At 39.5% G+C, this 18263-nt stretch overlaps 3 protein-coding genes, 1 long non-coding RNA gene and 3 other non-coding genes across 12 annotated transcripts in view; 3 read left to right on the top strand and 4 right to left on the bottom strand.

The window, feature by feature from the left end:
- LOC128891516 (uncharacterized) overlaps positions 1–6027 on the bottom strand; it is a 6862-nt gene extending 835 nt beyond the window's left edge. Inside the window, exon 1 of the long non-coding RNA XR_008460849.1 lies at positions 4791–6027. This is a non-coding gene — a long non-coding RNA (uncharacterized LOC128891516). The remainder of the gene's footprint in view (positions 1–4790) is intronic.
- Positions 1–11958, top strand: part of LOC128891251 (epsilon-sarcoglycan) — a 24828-nt gene extending 12870 nt beyond the window's left edge. For 4 of the 5 annotated variants that reach the window (XM_054150683.1, XM_054150667.1, XM_054150658.1 and 1 more), the window contains exons 2-10: positions 1051–1189; positions 2613–2752; positions 2948–3123; positions 3219–3320; positions 7503–7677; positions 7774–8018; positions 11092–11235; positions 11314–11382; positions 11449–11958. In XM_054150683.1, coding sequence (XP_054006658.1) covers positions 1066–1189; positions 2613–2752; positions 2948–3123; positions 3219–3320; positions 7503–7677; positions 7774–8018; positions 11092–11235; positions 11314–11382; positions 11449–11473 — 1200 coding nt within the window. In that variant the 5' untranslated portion in view covers positions 1051–1065 and the 3' untranslated portion in view covers positions 11474–11958. Of the gene's footprint in view, positions 1–14; positions 829–1050; positions 1190–2612; positions 2753–2947; positions 3124–3218; positions 3321–7502; positions 7678–7773; positions 8019–11091; positions 11236–11313; positions 11383–11448 lie in introns of those variants that run through there. The other variant, XM_054150649.1, reaches the window with a different exon arrangement.
- Positions 11959–12285: 327 nt separating this feature from the next.
- LOC128891196 (transmembrane protein 161B) lies at positions 12286–15585 on the top strand. The gene is made up of 11 exons (XM_054150510.1): positions 12286–12576; positions 12669–12772; positions 12846–13101; positions 13200–13279; positions 13377–13592; positions 13658–13774; positions 13846–13986; positions 14068–14242; positions 14324–14420; positions 14498–14661; positions 14749–15585. Exons 1-11 carry the CDS (start codon positions 12574–12576, stop codon positions 14866–14868), a joined length of 1473 nt encoding a protein of 490 aa, XP_054006485.1. The 5' UTR covers positions 12286–12573; the 3' UTR covers positions 14869–15585.
- Positions 15586–15707: 122 nt separating this feature from the next.
- Positions 15708–16991, top strand: LOC128891334 (uncharacterized). 2 transcript variants are annotated; one of them, XM_054150732.1, is made up of 4 exons: positions 15708–15916; positions 16024–16288; positions 16370–16650; positions 16739–16991. In XM_054150732.1, the coding sequence occupies exons 1-4, from the start codon at positions 15911–15913 to the stop codon at positions 16868–16870; spliced, it is 684 nt and encodes a 227-aa protein (XP_054006707.1). In that variant the 5' UTR covers positions 15708–15910; the 3' UTR covers positions 16871–16991. The 2 variants fall into 2 exon arrangements, with proteins under 2 accessions (XP_054006707.1, XP_054006717.1); XM_054150742.1 differs by having other exon boundaries at positions 16726–16878.
- Positions 16992–17067: 76 nt separating this feature from the next.
- On the bottom strand, positions 17068–17141 carry Trnat-agu (transfer RNA threonine (anticodon AGU)). The gene has a single exon. It is a non-coding gene; the product is annotated as a tRNA-Thr (tRNA).
- Positions 17142–17438: 297 nt separating this feature from the next.
- On the bottom strand, positions 17439–17520 carry Trnas-aga (transfer RNA serine (anticodon AGA)). The gene has a single exon. It is a non-coding gene; the product is annotated as a tRNA-Ser (tRNA).
- A 561-nt stretch (positions 17521–18081) lies between these two features.
- Positions 18082–18153, bottom strand: Trnaw-cca (transfer RNA tryptophan (anticodon CCA)). Its single transcript has one exon. It is a non-coding gene; the product is annotated as a tRNA-Trp (tRNA).
- Between the last annotated feature and the right edge of the window lie 110 nt (positions 18154–18263).

Genomic DNA, 18263 nt, shown 5'->3' with positions numbered 1-18263 from the left:
CGTTCAAGGCTTTGTATCTATGGAACTAGTTGCCAAAGCGTCATAAGGGACTCATGTTACCAGCGACGCACAAACGTCAGACGTCAGCTGACCGCCAGTAGTATCGGTCCCCACTTCCGACGTCTCTCGCGCTCATTTTCAACAATTAATTACTCGAACACAAAGCCTCGTACGCAATTTCGTAATTCTCGATTTCTATCTTGTTTCTACACGTAGAACCACAGTGTTTTATTTCGAGCCTCTTTCGTTTCATCGCCTGTCCTAACTTGATCGTTTCTTCTATTAGGTGGACTGGAAAATAATGTCGTTTTTGCCATCTGAAATACTTGTTTATCATTTATCAGTTCATTGATTTTTCTGGCATTGAAAATTTGCACAGTAGGCGACAAAAGGCTGCTGACAATGAAGACGATTGTATAGTGAATTAAAGATAGAAATTTATTGGAAAGTTTGAATTTAATGTAAAAGAAACGACATTACTTTTCGGTTTACCTAATATTAGGTTGTCCCAAAACTTTCTCTCGCTTTATTAATAAGTAATACATGCACAATAGTTTATGTTTTATGTTACATTACTGAATCGTGCACGATTCATTTTGCTACATCACTGTTACAACATGAATATCTATGAAATTAGATTGTCTATTTATATAAACACGACCACATCGAATAATTGAGTGGAACTTTCGGTCTACCTACTACAATCTTGTCATAACGTTTCATTGTTATTCGTGGGATTGATATCAACCGTCGTTAACCCTTTGCTGTCCTATGTCGAGTGAGACTCGACAGAACTGTACCGAAGTCAGAAAATCTGGCTCGCAAAGGGTAAATATCGTAGAAGAATTATTTTTCTCGACGTTCCCTGTCAATTGGCCAGCTGTTGCGCGCGAAGTTTAGAAATTCCCAAGTCGCGAGGATCGATGGTGTTACGATTGCGCGTGGCGGGCCTGGGAGAGGTTCCTGATCGCGAATCGCGGACGAATTTCTGACGAGAATCGTTTCGTTCGGCGGGCCTTTAACAGCAGGGCGTTTGTTGACACTTTTCAGACACGCTACGCGATCATGCTCCCGGGCGTAGCGTTATTGTCATTGGCGGTGGCCTTCGCGAGCGCCGAGAGCATCTTAACGACGGAGGTGTTCGTCATTCCCATCAGGCCAGAGACTTTCGACTGGAGCAGCGGCGACGGTAAGGGAACCCGACGGAACGAACAATGACTGACTCGCGTCACTCTAAATTGTACCCAGAGATAGAGAACGAATTGAGAAGAAAAACGTTTCGGTGGCTATCCTAAATGATACTGATGTTTAAGAAAAATTCAATGGCAACACCTTCTTATATCATTTTTATCGCGATGATAAGTGATTATTAGACTGCGGATCTTTATGCAAAAATTCGAACTATTAGGTTGCCCCAAAAGCTTCTTTCGCTTTATTAATAAGTAATACATGCACAATATTTTATGTTTTATGTTACATTACTGAATCGTGCACGATTCATTTTGCTCCATTACTGTTACGACATGAATATCTATGAAATTAGATCGTCTATTTATAGAAACACGATCACATAAAATAATTGGATGCAACTCGCGAAAGAAACTTTCGGGACAACCTAATAAATAGGAATTTATTTTATTCTGTAAATACTATAACATGAACTTTACTTTCAATTTTTTTTTTTATATTCTTGCATATTGTTTGCATTCTGTAGGGTCTTGCACATTCAAATTTCCTATAAATGCATAAAGATCCGCGGTCTAATGATTATCGTTCATACTTTTAACAAATACGTGTACAGTTCATATTAATAAAAGCACAGAGATAGATAAGGTGCCGCGGGTTTCACTTATAGCCAGGCCTATATCTCCCTTCCTCTATCTGTAATATGTACGGGTTGAACAGTCAGACGCGATCGACATAGAATAAGAATAGTATTCCGCGCCCACATTCGATATTATAAAATGAATTTTCAGGATGAGTCAAGACTCGTAAGTAAGTCGAAACGCGAATGAGTGCTCGCTTAAAAAGAACGTTACGTGCAGAAACACGGCCCAGCAATGATCTCGTAATATTCTTTAAATTCTATAAATCCAGTTCGCGAACGCGTGAATGGCGGTTGAATAATAGGCGTTTTCAATTGTCGCCCGTTAATCGAATTCACCGTGTCCAAATTAAAGCGTATGTATCGCCGCGCGCGTCATTCGCGTTGCGCCTCGAATAGCAATCGACGGACCCGTCCGTTCCTCGAGCGTCGTTGTATCGGCTTCACAGCTGACGTTGTGTCACGTGTCACGTGCATCGGTACTTTCTAGCGCGACGTCACCCCGGAGCAATCGTGAACGAGGCGCCAAGTGCCGCGCGCGTTACGATTCTGCTCGATGACCAGTTATGAATCGACGGGACCGTCTTTCTCTGAACACGGTGAAATCATAGCGATTGCACGCTCGTGTTTACCCAGAATCCAATTAATCGGACGGTGGGGACTTTGACCCACGGATATCCCGAGCGAGCAATAAAATTTCGAATTTAATTTCTCGGCTATTATCGAGTACGCGAGATAGGGGATATTTTGTTCCAGTAATAACGCCGATGACTTTTTCCGTTTCCAGGAAGATCCGATCAGTTTTCGTATCAACCTTCGCTGCTGAACGCGCCCGACCTTCCCTCGTGGATCCACTACACGTACAGCAAACGAGATCATCGCGGATTTCTGTATGGGGTCGCCCCCAAGGATCAGAAATACTTTCAGGTGATCGAAGTTTGTAATTAGCTCTCTGTGGTGCATCATCTCATAGGCAGAGAAAACGTCTATCGTAGACCTACTCGTTTTCTTTAAAAGAGTTTCATTTTCTATCGCGTCTTACGAGTATAATGCGTCACCGAGCATGTTCCTTTCTTTGCTCGAGAAAACACGCCGATAACGCATCAACGGTGAGAGTTTCAGCTGGAGATCGTGGGCCTGAACAAGCACACGTACGAAACGAGACACAAAGTCCTCGATATGAACGTCCTCGAGAAGGAGAATCTGACCAAATACGAGGTTCATCTGAAAATCGATAATCTGAACGTGGAGGACATGTTCGACCGCAACAGAACCGAGAAGCTTCTCGATATATTTAGGTTTGTCGATAAACGCCAAGGAAGGTGTAGCCTCGAGCGATTTTTATTTAGAGAAAAGTTTCGAATAAGTTTATAATAAATATTGATTTTTACAGGAAAAAGCTGTGGAAAAACGCTACGGATCTGTACGTGACATTCCTCGCGTCCGCCATCGAGCTGGGTGCTCGCCTTCCTCTGAAACCGAGCGAGGGTGAAGGGTGAGTCTCCTAGTTTGAGATTCTCTTCAACAATAGAGAAGCAATAGATAATACAGGAGTAACGCAATTGATCTAGATATACTCGTATCAGCTGAAACAAATTAGAACGTTTTCAGCTAATTCTCTTACGTTATTTGCCTTCGATACATTGCTACTATTACAACCGCGCAAGAAGAGTGTCATAAGACTCTCCCACGTGGGTGGAGCGTATGACGTGTTTCTCGTCCGCGTGTAGCTCGTTAATAACATTCGATTAATATTCCAAGTATTGCCAAAGAGAGACGAAAGATGAACCAAAAACGTTAGAATTTCTTTGCAGTTATATTAGGGAAAGCTAGAGTTTGTATCGAAAACGTGGTTCCGTTAGCATTATTATAATAATTGCAATACTCGATGAGATTCAACGTGTTTTCTTCGATATCGCTGACGCATTAATCGTCCGATGAACGGAAAACAACGCCGTGACGCGCGTCCCACGCATCCTCCGATTTTTTTGAAATCGATAATTACCACTTCTTATGCACGGAGTCGCGCGATATCGTGCGACATGGACGATTATAGAGTCGAGTCGAGTAAAATGTGATCCGATTACTAATTACGATTATCGTAGAAACGAAAAGTGTGGTATCATTGGTTTTCGTGAGCAATTTTTATATCGTCGTGTGATCGAGGCATCGATTGAGTATGATCAAATAATGAATAATACAAGTATAGAAACCGTATGCAACCGTCGGGTATGATTAATTCATCAATCATTCATGGAAAAATAATTACATTTTTTTATTGTAATTGAATCGATAAATTAATAATAGAAAATTAATAGTTGCATTAAACGTTAACGAGAGTCAATTCATTGGAAAGTAGAAGCTAACGAATTGTAGAATGAATTCAGAAGTATTATTGGCTTCCAGCAGAACTCCCGTTTCGAACATTGCTTAATTAACGCAATGTTAAACAATCTTGATAGCTTTTTACGACGCGCATTACAGCAGCGTGACGCTAAACTAACGTTCGACGAAAGCAAAATCTTTCAGTCCGCGACTTTAAAATGCGTACATACGTCATTAGAGATAGGAATCTGCGGAAACGTTCGACAGATCATCCATCTTTGGTTATTCGCTTTTTCAGTTGTTCATTATGTAACCCCCTCAAATTATGATAATAATAATCATTACGCAAGGTGACTATTATATACAATTCGATATTCTATCTTCTCCGATTCGATTCATTATCTTTCATGTTTATATCAAGGTATCCTGACGAGACGTTGACTCCATTTGTCTAGAAGCTACTCTGTTGAAGCGACGCGATTCTCGAGAAGTTATACAAGTTTTAAAAGACCACGTTCCTTACAGCGTAAAATACAAAAGCGTCCGCGAGACACGAGCATCAACTCGAGATTTCACTTGTACTTTTGCTCCTCGACTTATGTATAAATCATCGTGATAAATAGATTCATGCTAAACTTACCGACGTCTGCGCCGTGTCTTTCATTGTATGCGCTAGTTTCGTGGATCGTGTCATCTTCATTGAATCGACGAAGATTTCCGCGAATTTTCTGCGTCACTTTCCCGCCAATTCGGTATCATTTCATGCACTATCACTGACACGGTTCACGGATGAGTAATCCCATTACTCGCGCTGCTACCGAGGAATAGGTGTGTATTTCTGGCGGAATGATTCGCGCGTTCCCTATCGCCACGAGACGCACAATAGTCGTTTTCAGACCGTTCTTCTTTCACTTGTTAACGATTTCTCGCAAACGTTTGCACGCGTCATAGACGCGCAGAAGCAACCTTCAGCCGCGATCGCGAAATCATACTGGGACGCGCGCCACGCGTAGGAAGACTTCCTTCCTGTGCGACGATGCTAGCAGATTGTGTTGGTTGCGGAATAGAATCGTCTGCAGGAAGAATGGTTTTCACATCTCGCGGTTACGAAACACACCTGCTACTCTGCGAACCAACGATGTGGATAAAAGTCGAAGATAAAAAATAAACTGTTTATTCGTTACTAGTAAATTTCGAGTTAATAAGGATTGCGATACTACGAAGATTGTGAGCGTTTTAATATCGAGCAAAGTCACGGAAAATTAATATGTAGACGTAAGAAATAAGCGTACGTTCGGCATGCAGACGAGGTACAGCTATATACTGTTGCCAATCTAGCCTTGAAAACAATACAAAAGGAAGTAATACAATGATGTAGAGTAAGAAAAAGAGAAGAGAGAGGGAGAGAAGGAGAAATACATTATAGAATGATGCTACATCGCGTGTCGAACGAATGAAAACCCATCCGAGTAATCATTTAATGGCACAACTAAAATATGCAGTATCATTTCACTGTAATTTTGTCTGTCTCCCGTCGAACGATGATCGTAAAATTGAGACTTTTTCTTGAAGCGGCGTCATTTTGTAAATCTCGACGCTTTATTCATAAAGCTAAATTCAGTGTAGAAAAATTTATAACGCCTTAATGTCGCGTAGACTGCGCATATGTAAGTAGATTGGTAACGTAAGCGCGACATCGTCGGCGCGGTCTGACGAGTTGACCGACTGAATGGCTTCCGGCTTGGCCTGGTGCTCGGTTATCTCGCACTCTCAACCTCAGACGTCACCGCATCCCGACGCATTAGTCGACTAATGCCGATGAAAGTTTTTCTTTGACAATATCTCGTCGATGCATATTCTCTCTCAGAAATTTTTCAACTAACCAGCACTAGATTCATGAAGTAATGTGAACAACCACTCGAAACACTTATCGAACGAATGTTTGTTGCGACACTCGACGATGATTCGCTTTGCACATGAAACGAGAACTGAGGCAACATCGTCGAGAAACATACTGCTGGCTCTTGAACAGATATCGCGATTATCCGACAAGATTGGCTTATCTATTTTCGTTATCGTGTAAACAGAACGAAGACGGTGCATTGCGCACGAAAGTGGCAATTTAATTGTGAAAGGTGTTGCGACCCGTATTTCCGGGAAGTAGCGTGGGCGTAACGAGTGAGCTATCGATAACTCGAGATGCTCTTTCCGCGTCAAGACGTTGACGTACGTTTCGAGCGGGTATTATTCGATAGACGTGAAATTTTCGAGGGAATCCTTGTCATCAATGACGCAGAAAAATAGGAATTGATCTCGCGATGACTGAAGCACGTGAACAGTCAGGACTTACCTTTCGGCTGACGCATCCTGCATAGCTGCGAAGTGACTCGATGAGAATGACAATCGGTCTATCTAATTATCAAGATAGAGCCTGCTCAGCTGTTTTGCAATCGTGGTTTACCGTTAGAAAAATTCTCCATGGACGAGCAGCGTATAATTTTAGCTCTCAGGTAGAAGAATAACTCGTACGGAAGAATAGGCTACCGTAAAGAACGCATCTCGAGGCCTTAGTCCAATGATTCTTAACGACATAGATGACAACAGTCTCAAAAAAAAACCAGTCGTTTCTTAAACTATGTCGCGACCTTAAAAACGTCGAAAACCGTTGCGCTAGTCGATTGAGGAAAGCGGAAAAGACGCGTGGGAATTCTCCTGAATATTCGGTCGAGATACGGAGAATAATGCACGAGCGGGAAAGCAATGACGCAACTTGAAAGCTGGACACGACGTGTCGCGTTGCACGTAGCCAGATCCCACAGGCATTCCGACTAGTACAGGTAATTCTTCTACTACGGGAGCGCACGATGTCGTCGAAGAAAACCGTGTCTGGAGCAAACGCTCATTGTCCGTCACGAGTGAATTCGTTACGCGTCGTGTTTGCTATCCACGGACGAAAATAGAGGATCTCATTTAGTTCTTTCAACAGCGCAAAAATAAACTCATTTCCTGGTACCATTTCGAGGCCACGCGTCGGGAAGGCCTTTCTACGAGACAATTACAACTTTCAATGTTATTAAAGTATAACGCACTTGGTAAAATTAGCGATAGACAAGGTAACGTGTAATGATAACATATCGCGAGGGTATACAGATACGAACATAAATATATTTCAAAACTTTATCCGAATCGTTGAAGAAATACGCATTCCTCTTCAGGAAGTCACGTGCTGCATTTTTCTCGGAACGTAAAATTAGTTTAACGTAGTATTATCCTCCTTGGATAGCACGCGCAAAAACGTGGGAAAATGATCGCTGGTACGAGCCACGTGTATGTATCTTTTTTTGTGCAACAGAGTCGTTGTGAGGCTAGGAAGTTCGTTACCGTTCTCGCAAGAGCTGAACGAACTGCAAGAAGAGGTGAAGCCACTGTGGAAATTGTCTTCTTGTCCACGAGATTTCAAGCGTACCAGCGTAGAGAGGCTCTTCAGGGAGGCGGAATTCGCCTTGGACTGGTGTTCCTTCAAATTGGTATGTGGCTCGTTTAAAAAACGTGCAAAATTCGTCTATCCTTGGAGTAAAGTCTTAGCTATAAGATTTTTCTAACGATGCTGATGTTCCATTCAGCTGGAGCAAGAGCAGCAGAGTTTGCAGCACGAGAGCTGGGCGAGCCAAGGGCCCAGCGTGAACGTGATTGGTTTGCCTGGAATTTCCGAGCACACGGAGTGGCGGTGGGCCAGGTCGACGAAAGCCAGCATTCCTACTAGAAGTTACTTCAACGAAATCGTCACCACGATCTTCGTGCCCACGATACTGCTTCTCGTGCTGGCCGCGTTGCTCAGCACCGTGTTGTGCTTAAACCACGAGAAGATGTGAGTACACATCCCTCTGTTGCCTATCGGTACCAAAATGGTAGCAATACTTTGTCGCAACAGTTAGCATCGATATGGTACAATAAAATAGTGGCCACATCTAGCCAAAGGGATACGCGAGCACTCGACACAGCCCTGACCCGCCTGCTTCTAATGATTTATTTTTCACGAGGCGAGGTCGACAAACGCGCGCATTTGTTTGGGAACGTGCATTAGAGAACGTCGACCAAAATTGCATTTGTAATTCCACACGGCCCACGTGCTCGGGGAATGAATTCCAGCGTGTAGTTGTGTATAAGCAACGAGCATAAGTGGTAGGGTCGCTAAGACGAGATAGAGGGGGCTACTACTACGACTGGTTTCATTCATAAGCAACCCACGATATCTCTGGTCAAGTGGCGACGTGCCGGACGGTGGTACGATTGGAAATACGATTACGACGAATGGCGTACCTCGATAATCATAATCGATGCACGAATAGGTAATTGGTAAACGTGTTTAACTATGAACGATACAGTTAATAGTTACGGTAGGTAGACATTGCAATTGAAACGTCTATCAACAGACTTCCGGTAGATAACGCGTATCGTATTTAATTATACAAGGTATATAATTTCACCGACCTTTAAACCAGTTGACGATAATACAGAGCCATAATAGCGGGTAACGCGCGATCGAGTCGATAAAGCAGCCTTGGAACCAAAGTAGAAATTATTAACCTTCTGTCGCCCCTTTTGTAAGATAAAATTATTCGCTACTCCGTGTTTGATCAAATCTAAGAGTACTGTGAATATTTATTCAACTCCCCCGTAGACAACATAATAAACTAGAGACAAGTAGTCAAGACAACGTAAACAAGGGGGACAAAAACAGAAAAAAACGTCCAAAGAAAAATAGACGCGAGCGAGTTAAAAATAGGTAGATACTGAAAGATGCAGTTGGTTAACGGCAAAGCACGAGGATGTTTGTAAAACTATTATGATAAATACGATCTACGTAAGTCGGCTCAATGATGTTTATAAACAGAAATAAATAAGCGATTTTTCCTTCATACGTGCACGTGTGTACTGATCTTGGGGTATAAATAGATAGAGTTCGGTATTTCGCGACCCGTGCACCGGTGGTGCCGATTAATATACAGTTCACTTATCGTCGAAGCATACCACTGGCGTTTATGGTTGCATCGACGACTTCTCGGTCACGACTAATCGGTATACGAGGCACGGAATCATCCCGTTTAACAAGAACGCGTACGCGCGTATGTGTATGCATACAACGAGCTTTCTTGTATTCGTACGCGCGAGTAATAAAACTGTACGTGTCCAAGATCGGCTAACTTACATGGCAAAGCCTCGAATTCGTTTTTAGTTAGCTTAGAGAAGATCACTTTACCAATTTCTTCTGACGCAGTAGCGGTTCTGATGCAATTCTCATTAATATGAACGTCACGTCTGGGTAGAAAAAACGTGTTACAGGGGTTAATGACCGCGCTGGAGGTAGAGATCATTTCTTACAATCGTTCAGATCGCGCGAGGCGAATGATCCACATCTTTGGATTACTTTCGCGATCTGCAATCGCTAATTATTTCGCTAATCGTGACAATTTATTATACATTAATCGTTAGTCATCGAATAGTCGATCGAATTTGCTTCAGTAACCAAAAATTCGAGACTCTATGAGAAAACAATGGTAATTAAATAGTAGATAATATGCGAAGTTTATTTGTCGTATTCGAGTGACCATAAGATACACGAACATTGAACTATTCAAATATCCTATCCTTATCCGAGGTCTAGTTCGAATCCGCTATTTAATAGTTCACGCGTCATTGGCTGATGTCTAATCGGTCGTTGCGCAGATTTTTTCCCTCGTACCTGGTACACGACACTCCTTTGTTACGCGTCGATTCGATCACGAGCTTCATTTACAATTACCCGCGTCGTTGCGGCGAAGAAGGTAATCGCGTTCGTAGAACTGGTCATAGTATAATCCGTAAATGTTGCTGTTTCTCTTGGAAGGGAACAGCTGCAATTTATCTTGAAAAATGGAAACCGGATTTCACGCGTTTCTCGAAGGCATGCTGTCAACTCCAACGTCTGATCTTAATCGAGTTTGCATATCGTGGAAATATAGGATCTGTCGTACTTTTTTTTTTTAGAATTTTCTAAAATACCGGAGTGGTTCATATTTGTATTACTTTCCAAAGATCAGCCCCTTTATCATGGCGACAGAGGCTTCCCTTGTTATAGAAAAATATTTGAGGCGAAAAACGCGCGCGTGCAGACGCGAGGAGATTCTAACCAGAGTTTAGATTCTCATTGGACGTCATACGTTGCAAAAAACGATGGCGTATGAAATGTCCGATATGAAATTACCTTGCCGTTCAAGGGTGCCGCGGCTCGTGAACTACACACGCGATCAAGGTAATTGCCATTAGGCTACCACATAATGCGGGTAAAGTGAAAAATAAACCAAGAATAGGACACGCGCGTCATTGATGTTGTGAGTCATTGAAAAAAAAAAAAACAACATTTTAACGATAATGGATGGAATCTATTTGAATGATCAAGAAACACGGTTCGTACCAATGTTTAATAAGTATGCTTTACTTTTCTCTTTGTCGCCCTCGCGGACGCTACCTTAACTTTGTGCGCGCATAAAAGTAGAGCTGTGTCTATTTTTCCTCGATAGAAACGATCTCTGATAGTATTTTCGACGAGTTTAACATTTTTCTCGCCGATAGGCATACAGCCGACTACACGCAACACGATGGCATTAACTCGTACTAATCACTTTGGTGACTTGTTGCTGTTGCGAGATAACAAGTGGTGCTTAAGAAACTACGTAAGAACGTTAACGAGTGCAATTCAATGATGATTCGTGGTTCGATAATTTCGAACAATTTTACTACATAATTGCGTGTTTTCACGGCAAACAAAAAATATATAATTTGCTACCAGAACGTAGAAAGAGTTTAAAAACTATTAGTAAGGCAACAAAAAAGAAAGAAACAAATTATCGCTTATAATTAGTAATTTAGTCTGTATTTAATTCACTTTGCTTCTTTTGTAGCGAGAAGAGGGAATCCACTCCAGGAGAAGGAGTCGGCAATAATAACATACAAATGGTCCAGTATGCTGCCAATGAACGAGGAACTCTAAAGTCGCTCTCTGCACGACCTTCCAGCCCTAACGATTCTCTATCGCCAAGTCCTAGGTATCCTCTGTTATTTATTCAGATCATTTTATTGACACTCGATGGACACCAATTTTGGAAAGATGATTGTTCCTTTAGGATATCCAACGAACGTTGCAATCCGTACATTCGGCCAAGTCCACCACCGTATACGGGACCAAGCAACCTGTAAGTTCCTACAATTACATTTAGATTCTTTTAGCTGTACAATAATATACAAAATTTGTTATTCAGGGCTGGGGTTCGAGCCGATTTCTGACTACACGAGGAGCCAGCTAAGACGTGGTTTTGCTGAGGGAATAAAATTTCTTGTCGCAACTATGAGGAGAACCGCAAAATTCGTCGGAACTGGCTCCATGTCGCATACTTCTTCGATAATGCTCGTCGTTGGCAATAAATAGCTTTGATAATCGCGCGAAACATGACACTTAATTTTACATTATTATTTATAGCAAACAGACTAACTTCAAGTTGCCATTGAAATGTTATAACTTATTTATTTATTATAAAGCATTGTACATATCATTCGACAATTATTTAAACTGCTATCATATTCGCCTATTATAAGTTACAGAATTTCCCTGCCAATTTTCTACCAAATACCGGATGACTGTATTCAAGAATTTTAAGTATTTTTTTCTGTAAATGAGAGCTATTCATTCAATTTTTTTTTCAATGAAACGTACAAAACTATGAATTATACAACTGGTAGATATGTAGTAATTATACATAATGATAATGACATATCTGCGTAACGATAAATGATATCCATTCACCAATAATATATAATTACATACATGCAATTGTCTCGATCGTTTTGATCAAAGTTCCTTATTGCTTAGGGTAGATTACATTTTAATCTTTGATGTTTCTTCTTCTTCTTCTTCTAAAGACCCTGCTTTTGTAGCAATTTTTGTAAATAGTAAATAATATGCATGCGTTATTTACATTCAGTTTGAAAATGAGGCGAAGTTTCGGTGTTTTTCAAATCTCGATTCCGAGTGCGCATGCGTTCTCTAAGGAGTATCATGCTATCACCGTGAACATAGCAACGATTCCTTTGCAACATACAAAAACTGCTCTGTGCCACAGATAGTTTCGAAATAACTGGAAATAACCTCAACCTCATATCCCATCCAAAGGGTTACGATGCTTTTGGTTTCGCGGGGTTACAACTATTTATAAAACCAGCTTTCGATCGTGTGCCATTTACAATGGGCGACCACGCATTACCGGCGTTAAATGCGAGATAATTAATTGCCGTGTGTCTCTGTGAATTACGAATACCGTGATGGAATGTTCATTTTCGTGAGACCGGTGGATCTACTGTAATTTTTAAATTCTATAACGAATTCAACCATGGTAATATTTCGGAATATAATTGCATCTAATACGTAACGAACAAAGGTAAACATTAAATGTTCCATTCTAAATTTGTATGTAAATTGTCTTAGGCTCTTTTGGGGGCTCAGTTGGTCATTACTCTAATTATGGTCAGTATCATTCAGAAATTAACTCCACATTTTTCATTGGCAAGATGGATTTTATGCTCTACCGGGTATGTATAGGATTAAGAGTGATTAAGACCAAGAGAAACATAAAATTAATGTAACATGCAATTGTTATTATAGGTTAACACGTTATTTGTATCCAACTGACCAGCAACTGAGAGCTCTGGTGGGTGTACCTAAGGAGAAACCCAAGAAAAATAAGCATACAGAAAATGGAAAAGTTGGTGATGTATTTCATGTTCCTAGAAATTTGGATATTACACTGGAGAGTGCTAAAATAACTACGTTGGATGTTGTGCATTTAAAATATTATACAGAGTATCAGTGGTTATTGGATTTTTCTGTTTATGCAACTGCAGTTTATATAATGACAGAGGTTGGTACTGGTTTGTTCGAATGACCATAGTAGTTATCTCTTCTTCATATCTGTATCTTTACTGTATTTTATACTTATGTCTCTTTGGTGCTAAACAGGTATACAATCACTTTTATCCAATCAAAGATGAGATTAATCTAAGTATGCTTTGGTGCTCATTGGTTCTTGGTTTTGCATTGTATCCTTTTCACTGTTGACCTACATTACAAAGCTGCATCCTTTTTCTTAAAAATAAATCTTGTATTTTGAGTTTAACTTCCTTAATTAGTAACTAGCAAAGTATTACTTTCTCTGTGGATACAATATTTCACAGGAAAGGAGAGTACCGGCGAAAGGTCTACGTGTATTGTTACCGGATTTGCTTATCTCCTCATAGCTATGGTGATTCTTATAGTTGACGAAAAAAACCTTGAAATTGGATTAGACAAAGCCTATGTTAGCTTCAATCATAGTGCATCATTGTTTCTAGACAATCAAGGTCTTTCTTCTACGTAAGTCTTTAGATCTTAAAGTTCTTTTTTATTTTGTACCTCTATTCTTGTACATCATTTTGTAGAGGGCCTGCATCAAAAATTGTTTTAAAGTTCTTCCTTGCCTTGTGGTGTGGTTTGCTTGGTTCTTTTTTTACTTTCCCAGGATTGAGGGTATCAAAAATGCATTGGGATGCATTGAGGTACGAATGTTGTATTCATTTTAAAAATGCTATGACTATCATAAACTGATAATGAAAACAGTACATTTCAGATATTATAAAGATCAAAAGCTATTAGTGTTAATAGCGAATCTTAGTTACGCGTCTCCGCTTCTATTAGTATGCTTATGGATTAAGCCTATAAGCAGAGATTACCTCACAGTTCGAATATTTACTGGTATGAATGGGCCATTGTAAGTGAAAGCTAAATTATGGGTATAATAAAATATATATAGGTAAAAGTTTTTTTATAAGCCATAGATATATCATTGCAGAATGACGTCCCCAAGTTTTGAAAGCATGAGGTTAATTGCAATTGTTGTTGCAGTCTTATTAAAACTCATATTAATGCCAATGTACTTGCAATCGTACCTTAATTTAGCTGTACAACGATTAGAAAATCAAAAGAAAGAAGCTGGTAGAATTAAAAATGTCGATTTACAGAAAAAGGTATAAAATATTTACAACGTATATTTTGTTGAAAATAAAAAAAATTATCGACAGTAAAGTCTGTTTCATGACTTGTTTCAGATTGCAGCCGTATTTTATTATTTATGCGTCGTAGCGTTGCAATTCGTTGTTCCAATTATTATATGCTTATTTTTCACATTTATGTACAAAACATTAGGTAAAAAAAATGTCGATCAAATAATCCATTCATTGCAAATAATGCTATTTTAACGTGTTGTCTATCTATACGTTTAGGCGGTTATACATGGCAAGGTCTCCTAAAAGGGACAGCAGTTGAAGAGTGTCCAGCAGATGAAGCACCCAATTCTGTACTAAATGCAATAAATAATGACGATACCGAAAAAACTGTTGTCCAGACAGCCCAAGATTTTCAGCTTGCGTTGAGTTCCTTAAAACAGGTAACGCTACTATTAATCATTTCCACTAAGGATTCGCTAAGAACAATTTTACGAAACGCACTCATGATATCATTTGTTGTTTCGCAGATTTTTACAACAGAAGTGTACAGAGGTTTGTTAGGTTTAGCAACATGGTGGAGTTGTTTTGCGTTATTTGCAACTACCGCTATGGGAATGTTTTATCAGTCATACTTTTCTAGTATGTAAAAGGATACCACAGAAAAGAATGTTCGATGTCGCAACGCACAAATTTACGTCGTATTTCACAACTGGTTTGGAAACCATTGGACTACTTGGCGAACATGTCTTGAAAATAATTTATCTTAAAAAAGTACCTAAGTTAAGGTACGCACAATACTGGTTGTTTAAGAGGAGCGTTCGTAATAACTTTTAAAATTTGTAATAATAGCAATAAAAAGTGCTACGATTGTAATACGAATAAATACTATTTGGACTTGAAGACTTAAAGTGAACGACTGCAAGATTTTTGTTATTACGTATTGTACGTAATAACGGTATATAAAAGTCAATACTGAACGTATAGTATCGGAAGTAAATTCGCAGATGTTTTATGGTCGAACATAAAGTAAGGCTTTCGAATGTGTGCGAGACATAAATAAATTGTATCACTGCCGATAAATAACCTATTTAATATTCAACGAACGACTAACTGATTACAATTAATAACTCGTCTGCGTATCAACTCCAATTTAGACTGATCGAAAGCAACTTTCCTCGTTAGTTCCACGAATCTAGATGAATCGAATAGATATATTTCATTACCTTTTACATACTCGCTGCGGTAAAATATAATGTTATCTTGTATATATTTCTGTACAAAATGCTTATTCGAGTTTTATGTACGACAACGAATAATTTTATCAACGATGTATCAGTATTTAATGAAAATATGGTAAACCATGATGAATTTGTACTTATTCGTCATTCTAATTTTGTTAATTATCGAATTATTGTTTATATCACGGTATATTACGAAAATCTTCTGTAAAGAAAGACATTTTATATTAAGCGATTACGATTCATGGATTGTCCCATCTTGGAGAAAGTGTCATTGTGTGCCTGAAAATGTGTCGATGCGATGCTACTCACGTATCAACCTGGCTGCTTCCGCGATATATAACTCCCCAACAAGCTGACTTAGCGTCAGAATAGTGTGTTAATGTTCACTGGTGATAATACTGTCATTCGTTCTACTGAGAAACTTTCAGGTGTACCATAAGTTTGCAAAATGTTGGTAAGTATTTTTTCCGTCAGCTCTATCACACGGAGTACCCTTTTACTTTAATGTATCTACAGCTAGTCGATCACTTTATATATTTTATTAAAAGCTAATATTTTCAGAAACATCTAGTATTTTGCTGCATGATGCTTCTCACGGCATCTGCCGAACCACCTGTTCAAGGCGTGAGACCGACGAATTTACTAGGCAGTTCTGATCAACACGCATCCTTCAATTTTATCAGACCAGGTTTAACGCAAACTGCATTCGCATTCAGTGGCCCCAGCTCTCATCAGTCATTCAGTTCCAGTATTGGAAATCCTTATTTAGCACAAAAAGTTTATCCCAATGTTGCTAACGCGCTTGCTTATAGAAATCCCGGCTTAGGTTTGTTTCTGCGTAACTTTGATTGAAATATGTGTCTAGAAAAGTGAAGTGCACTTGTCATTGTGTTCTGTAATTTTGTAGGTACATTTCCAGTTGGTCCTATTGCAAATGGTTATGCAACTGCACCAGTTCCACCTGCATTTGTAGCATCAGCACCTGCGCCATTGCCTTACCAAACTCCCATAGATCCTGCTACATTGGCTTATTATCAACAGTTACAACAATATCAACAGCCCCAACAAACTTATTCCGCAGCTGGTCACTATCAAGCACAATTGGCACAACTTCTCGCACTAAGGCAAGCGCAAGTACAGGCTCAAGCACAATCTCAAGTACAGGCACAAGCTACGCAAACGCAACAGGTAAAAGTATAAATAATTATAAGACCCCGTTAGTTGTGTGTTGTACACAATTCAAATCTGGTTTTTGTTTAATAGTAATCATCCGTAGGTCCCTGAACAGGTGGAATTGCAACAGGAAGAACAGCAACAACCTCAAAATTTATTAGGGATTGCGTACTCCTCTGCACCGTCGGTAGCACGTGTTAAAGTTTCTGGAAATGGCTATAAATTCGACTTTTAAATAATAAACAATATACGTCGTATGAATAGCTTTAATTTTACCACGTTGTACATGACTCGCTTTTATTTATTATTTATATCGTAAAAAAATAATATTTAAATAATTACTGTTTTACTTTTGATATTGCAGAAACTGTTGTTATAGTTATGAACGTTATTACGTAAAACTTGTTAAAATTTAATAAAAATAAATCCTCAAGGCCCCGGGGGGATTCGAACCCCCGATCTCCTGTTTACTAGACAGGCGCTTTAACCAACTAAGCCACGGCGCCTTCGACCACGTTTTTAAATTATTAAATACAATCGGTGCAAATGTTACTCGAACTTAAACGGAATCAAATTTGGTATCATAATTTTCTTAACTATATTACTTTTATTCAGTCTTTCTTTATGTATAAGTAGAAGACTACACTTTCTTGTAACATATGTTTCTTTGTACACAAAAATTGCGCACCAAAATAATATTCCACGTATAGCATTTGTGACAAATAAAATGGAATATCTGAATCGATATTATTTTATATATTGTAATACATGCAAAAACGAAATGCCAACGTCATGTGGCTTTTCGCAGTCGGTAGGACTCGAACCTACGCTCCCAGAGGGAATCTGATTTCTAGTCAGACGCCTTAACCACTCGGCCACGACTGCTATGATTAACCTTTTTTAAATTCTGAAAATCAAACAAATTATAATTTACAATAATACGATCAGTGTGCTTTAGCAAAGATTAAGCTTTTGTCACAGTACCGTAAACCATTTCAGAGTGTTATCAAATTAGATAACATTATCTATATGTCTGAAGAAAAACAGAAAAGCTGTTAGACTGGTTGGTGGCGCCACATTTAGCGGTCAAAGGGGAACGAGTTCTCTTCAAACCTCAGGGGCTGTAGCATGCGAATAGGCAGCTACAGTACAGGCTTAGCGATCCCGAGGTACCCGAGCTAGAGGAAGGCCAGTGGGTCCCAATAGACAATGCAATAATTAAAGTGACAGTTCTGCACTTAAATAAACCAAGCCTAAGCACCTCGAGTTCTCTACGAACTTGAGCATTTCTCATTGAGAGTACTGTTCATCCTAGCAAGAATACTAGCAGTTTCGACGATTAAAAACTACGTTTAAAACTTCAGATTTCATAAGAGAAATAAGGAACTCAAATTGAAATTGGATTAATTACAATTTATAAAAATTTACAAAAGAAAAAAATGAAATTGACCCCGACGTGATTTGAACACGCAACCTTCTGATCTGGAGTCAGACGCGCTACCGTTGCGCCACGGAGTCCTTATTACATCGATCCTCATAGAATGGAATACTTTCTTTTTTCCTTCAAGTTGGATCTATGATTTATATAGAAAAGCTTATTTATCCAGGCAGACATTCGAATAAACAAA

This window comes from Hylaeus anthracinus, unplaced genomic scaffold, assembly GCF_026225885.1.
Source record: "Hylaeus anthracinus isolate JK02 unplaced genomic scaffold, UHH_iyHylAnth1.0_haploid 0, whole genome shotgun sequence".
In the NCBI taxonomy this organism is placed as follows: Eukaryota; Metazoa; Arthropoda; class Insecta; order Hymenoptera; family Colletidae; genus Hylaeus; species Hylaeus anthracinus.
The sequence above is the reverse complement of the archived record's forward strand: the minus strand, read 5'-3'. Positions and strand labels throughout refer to the sequence as shown.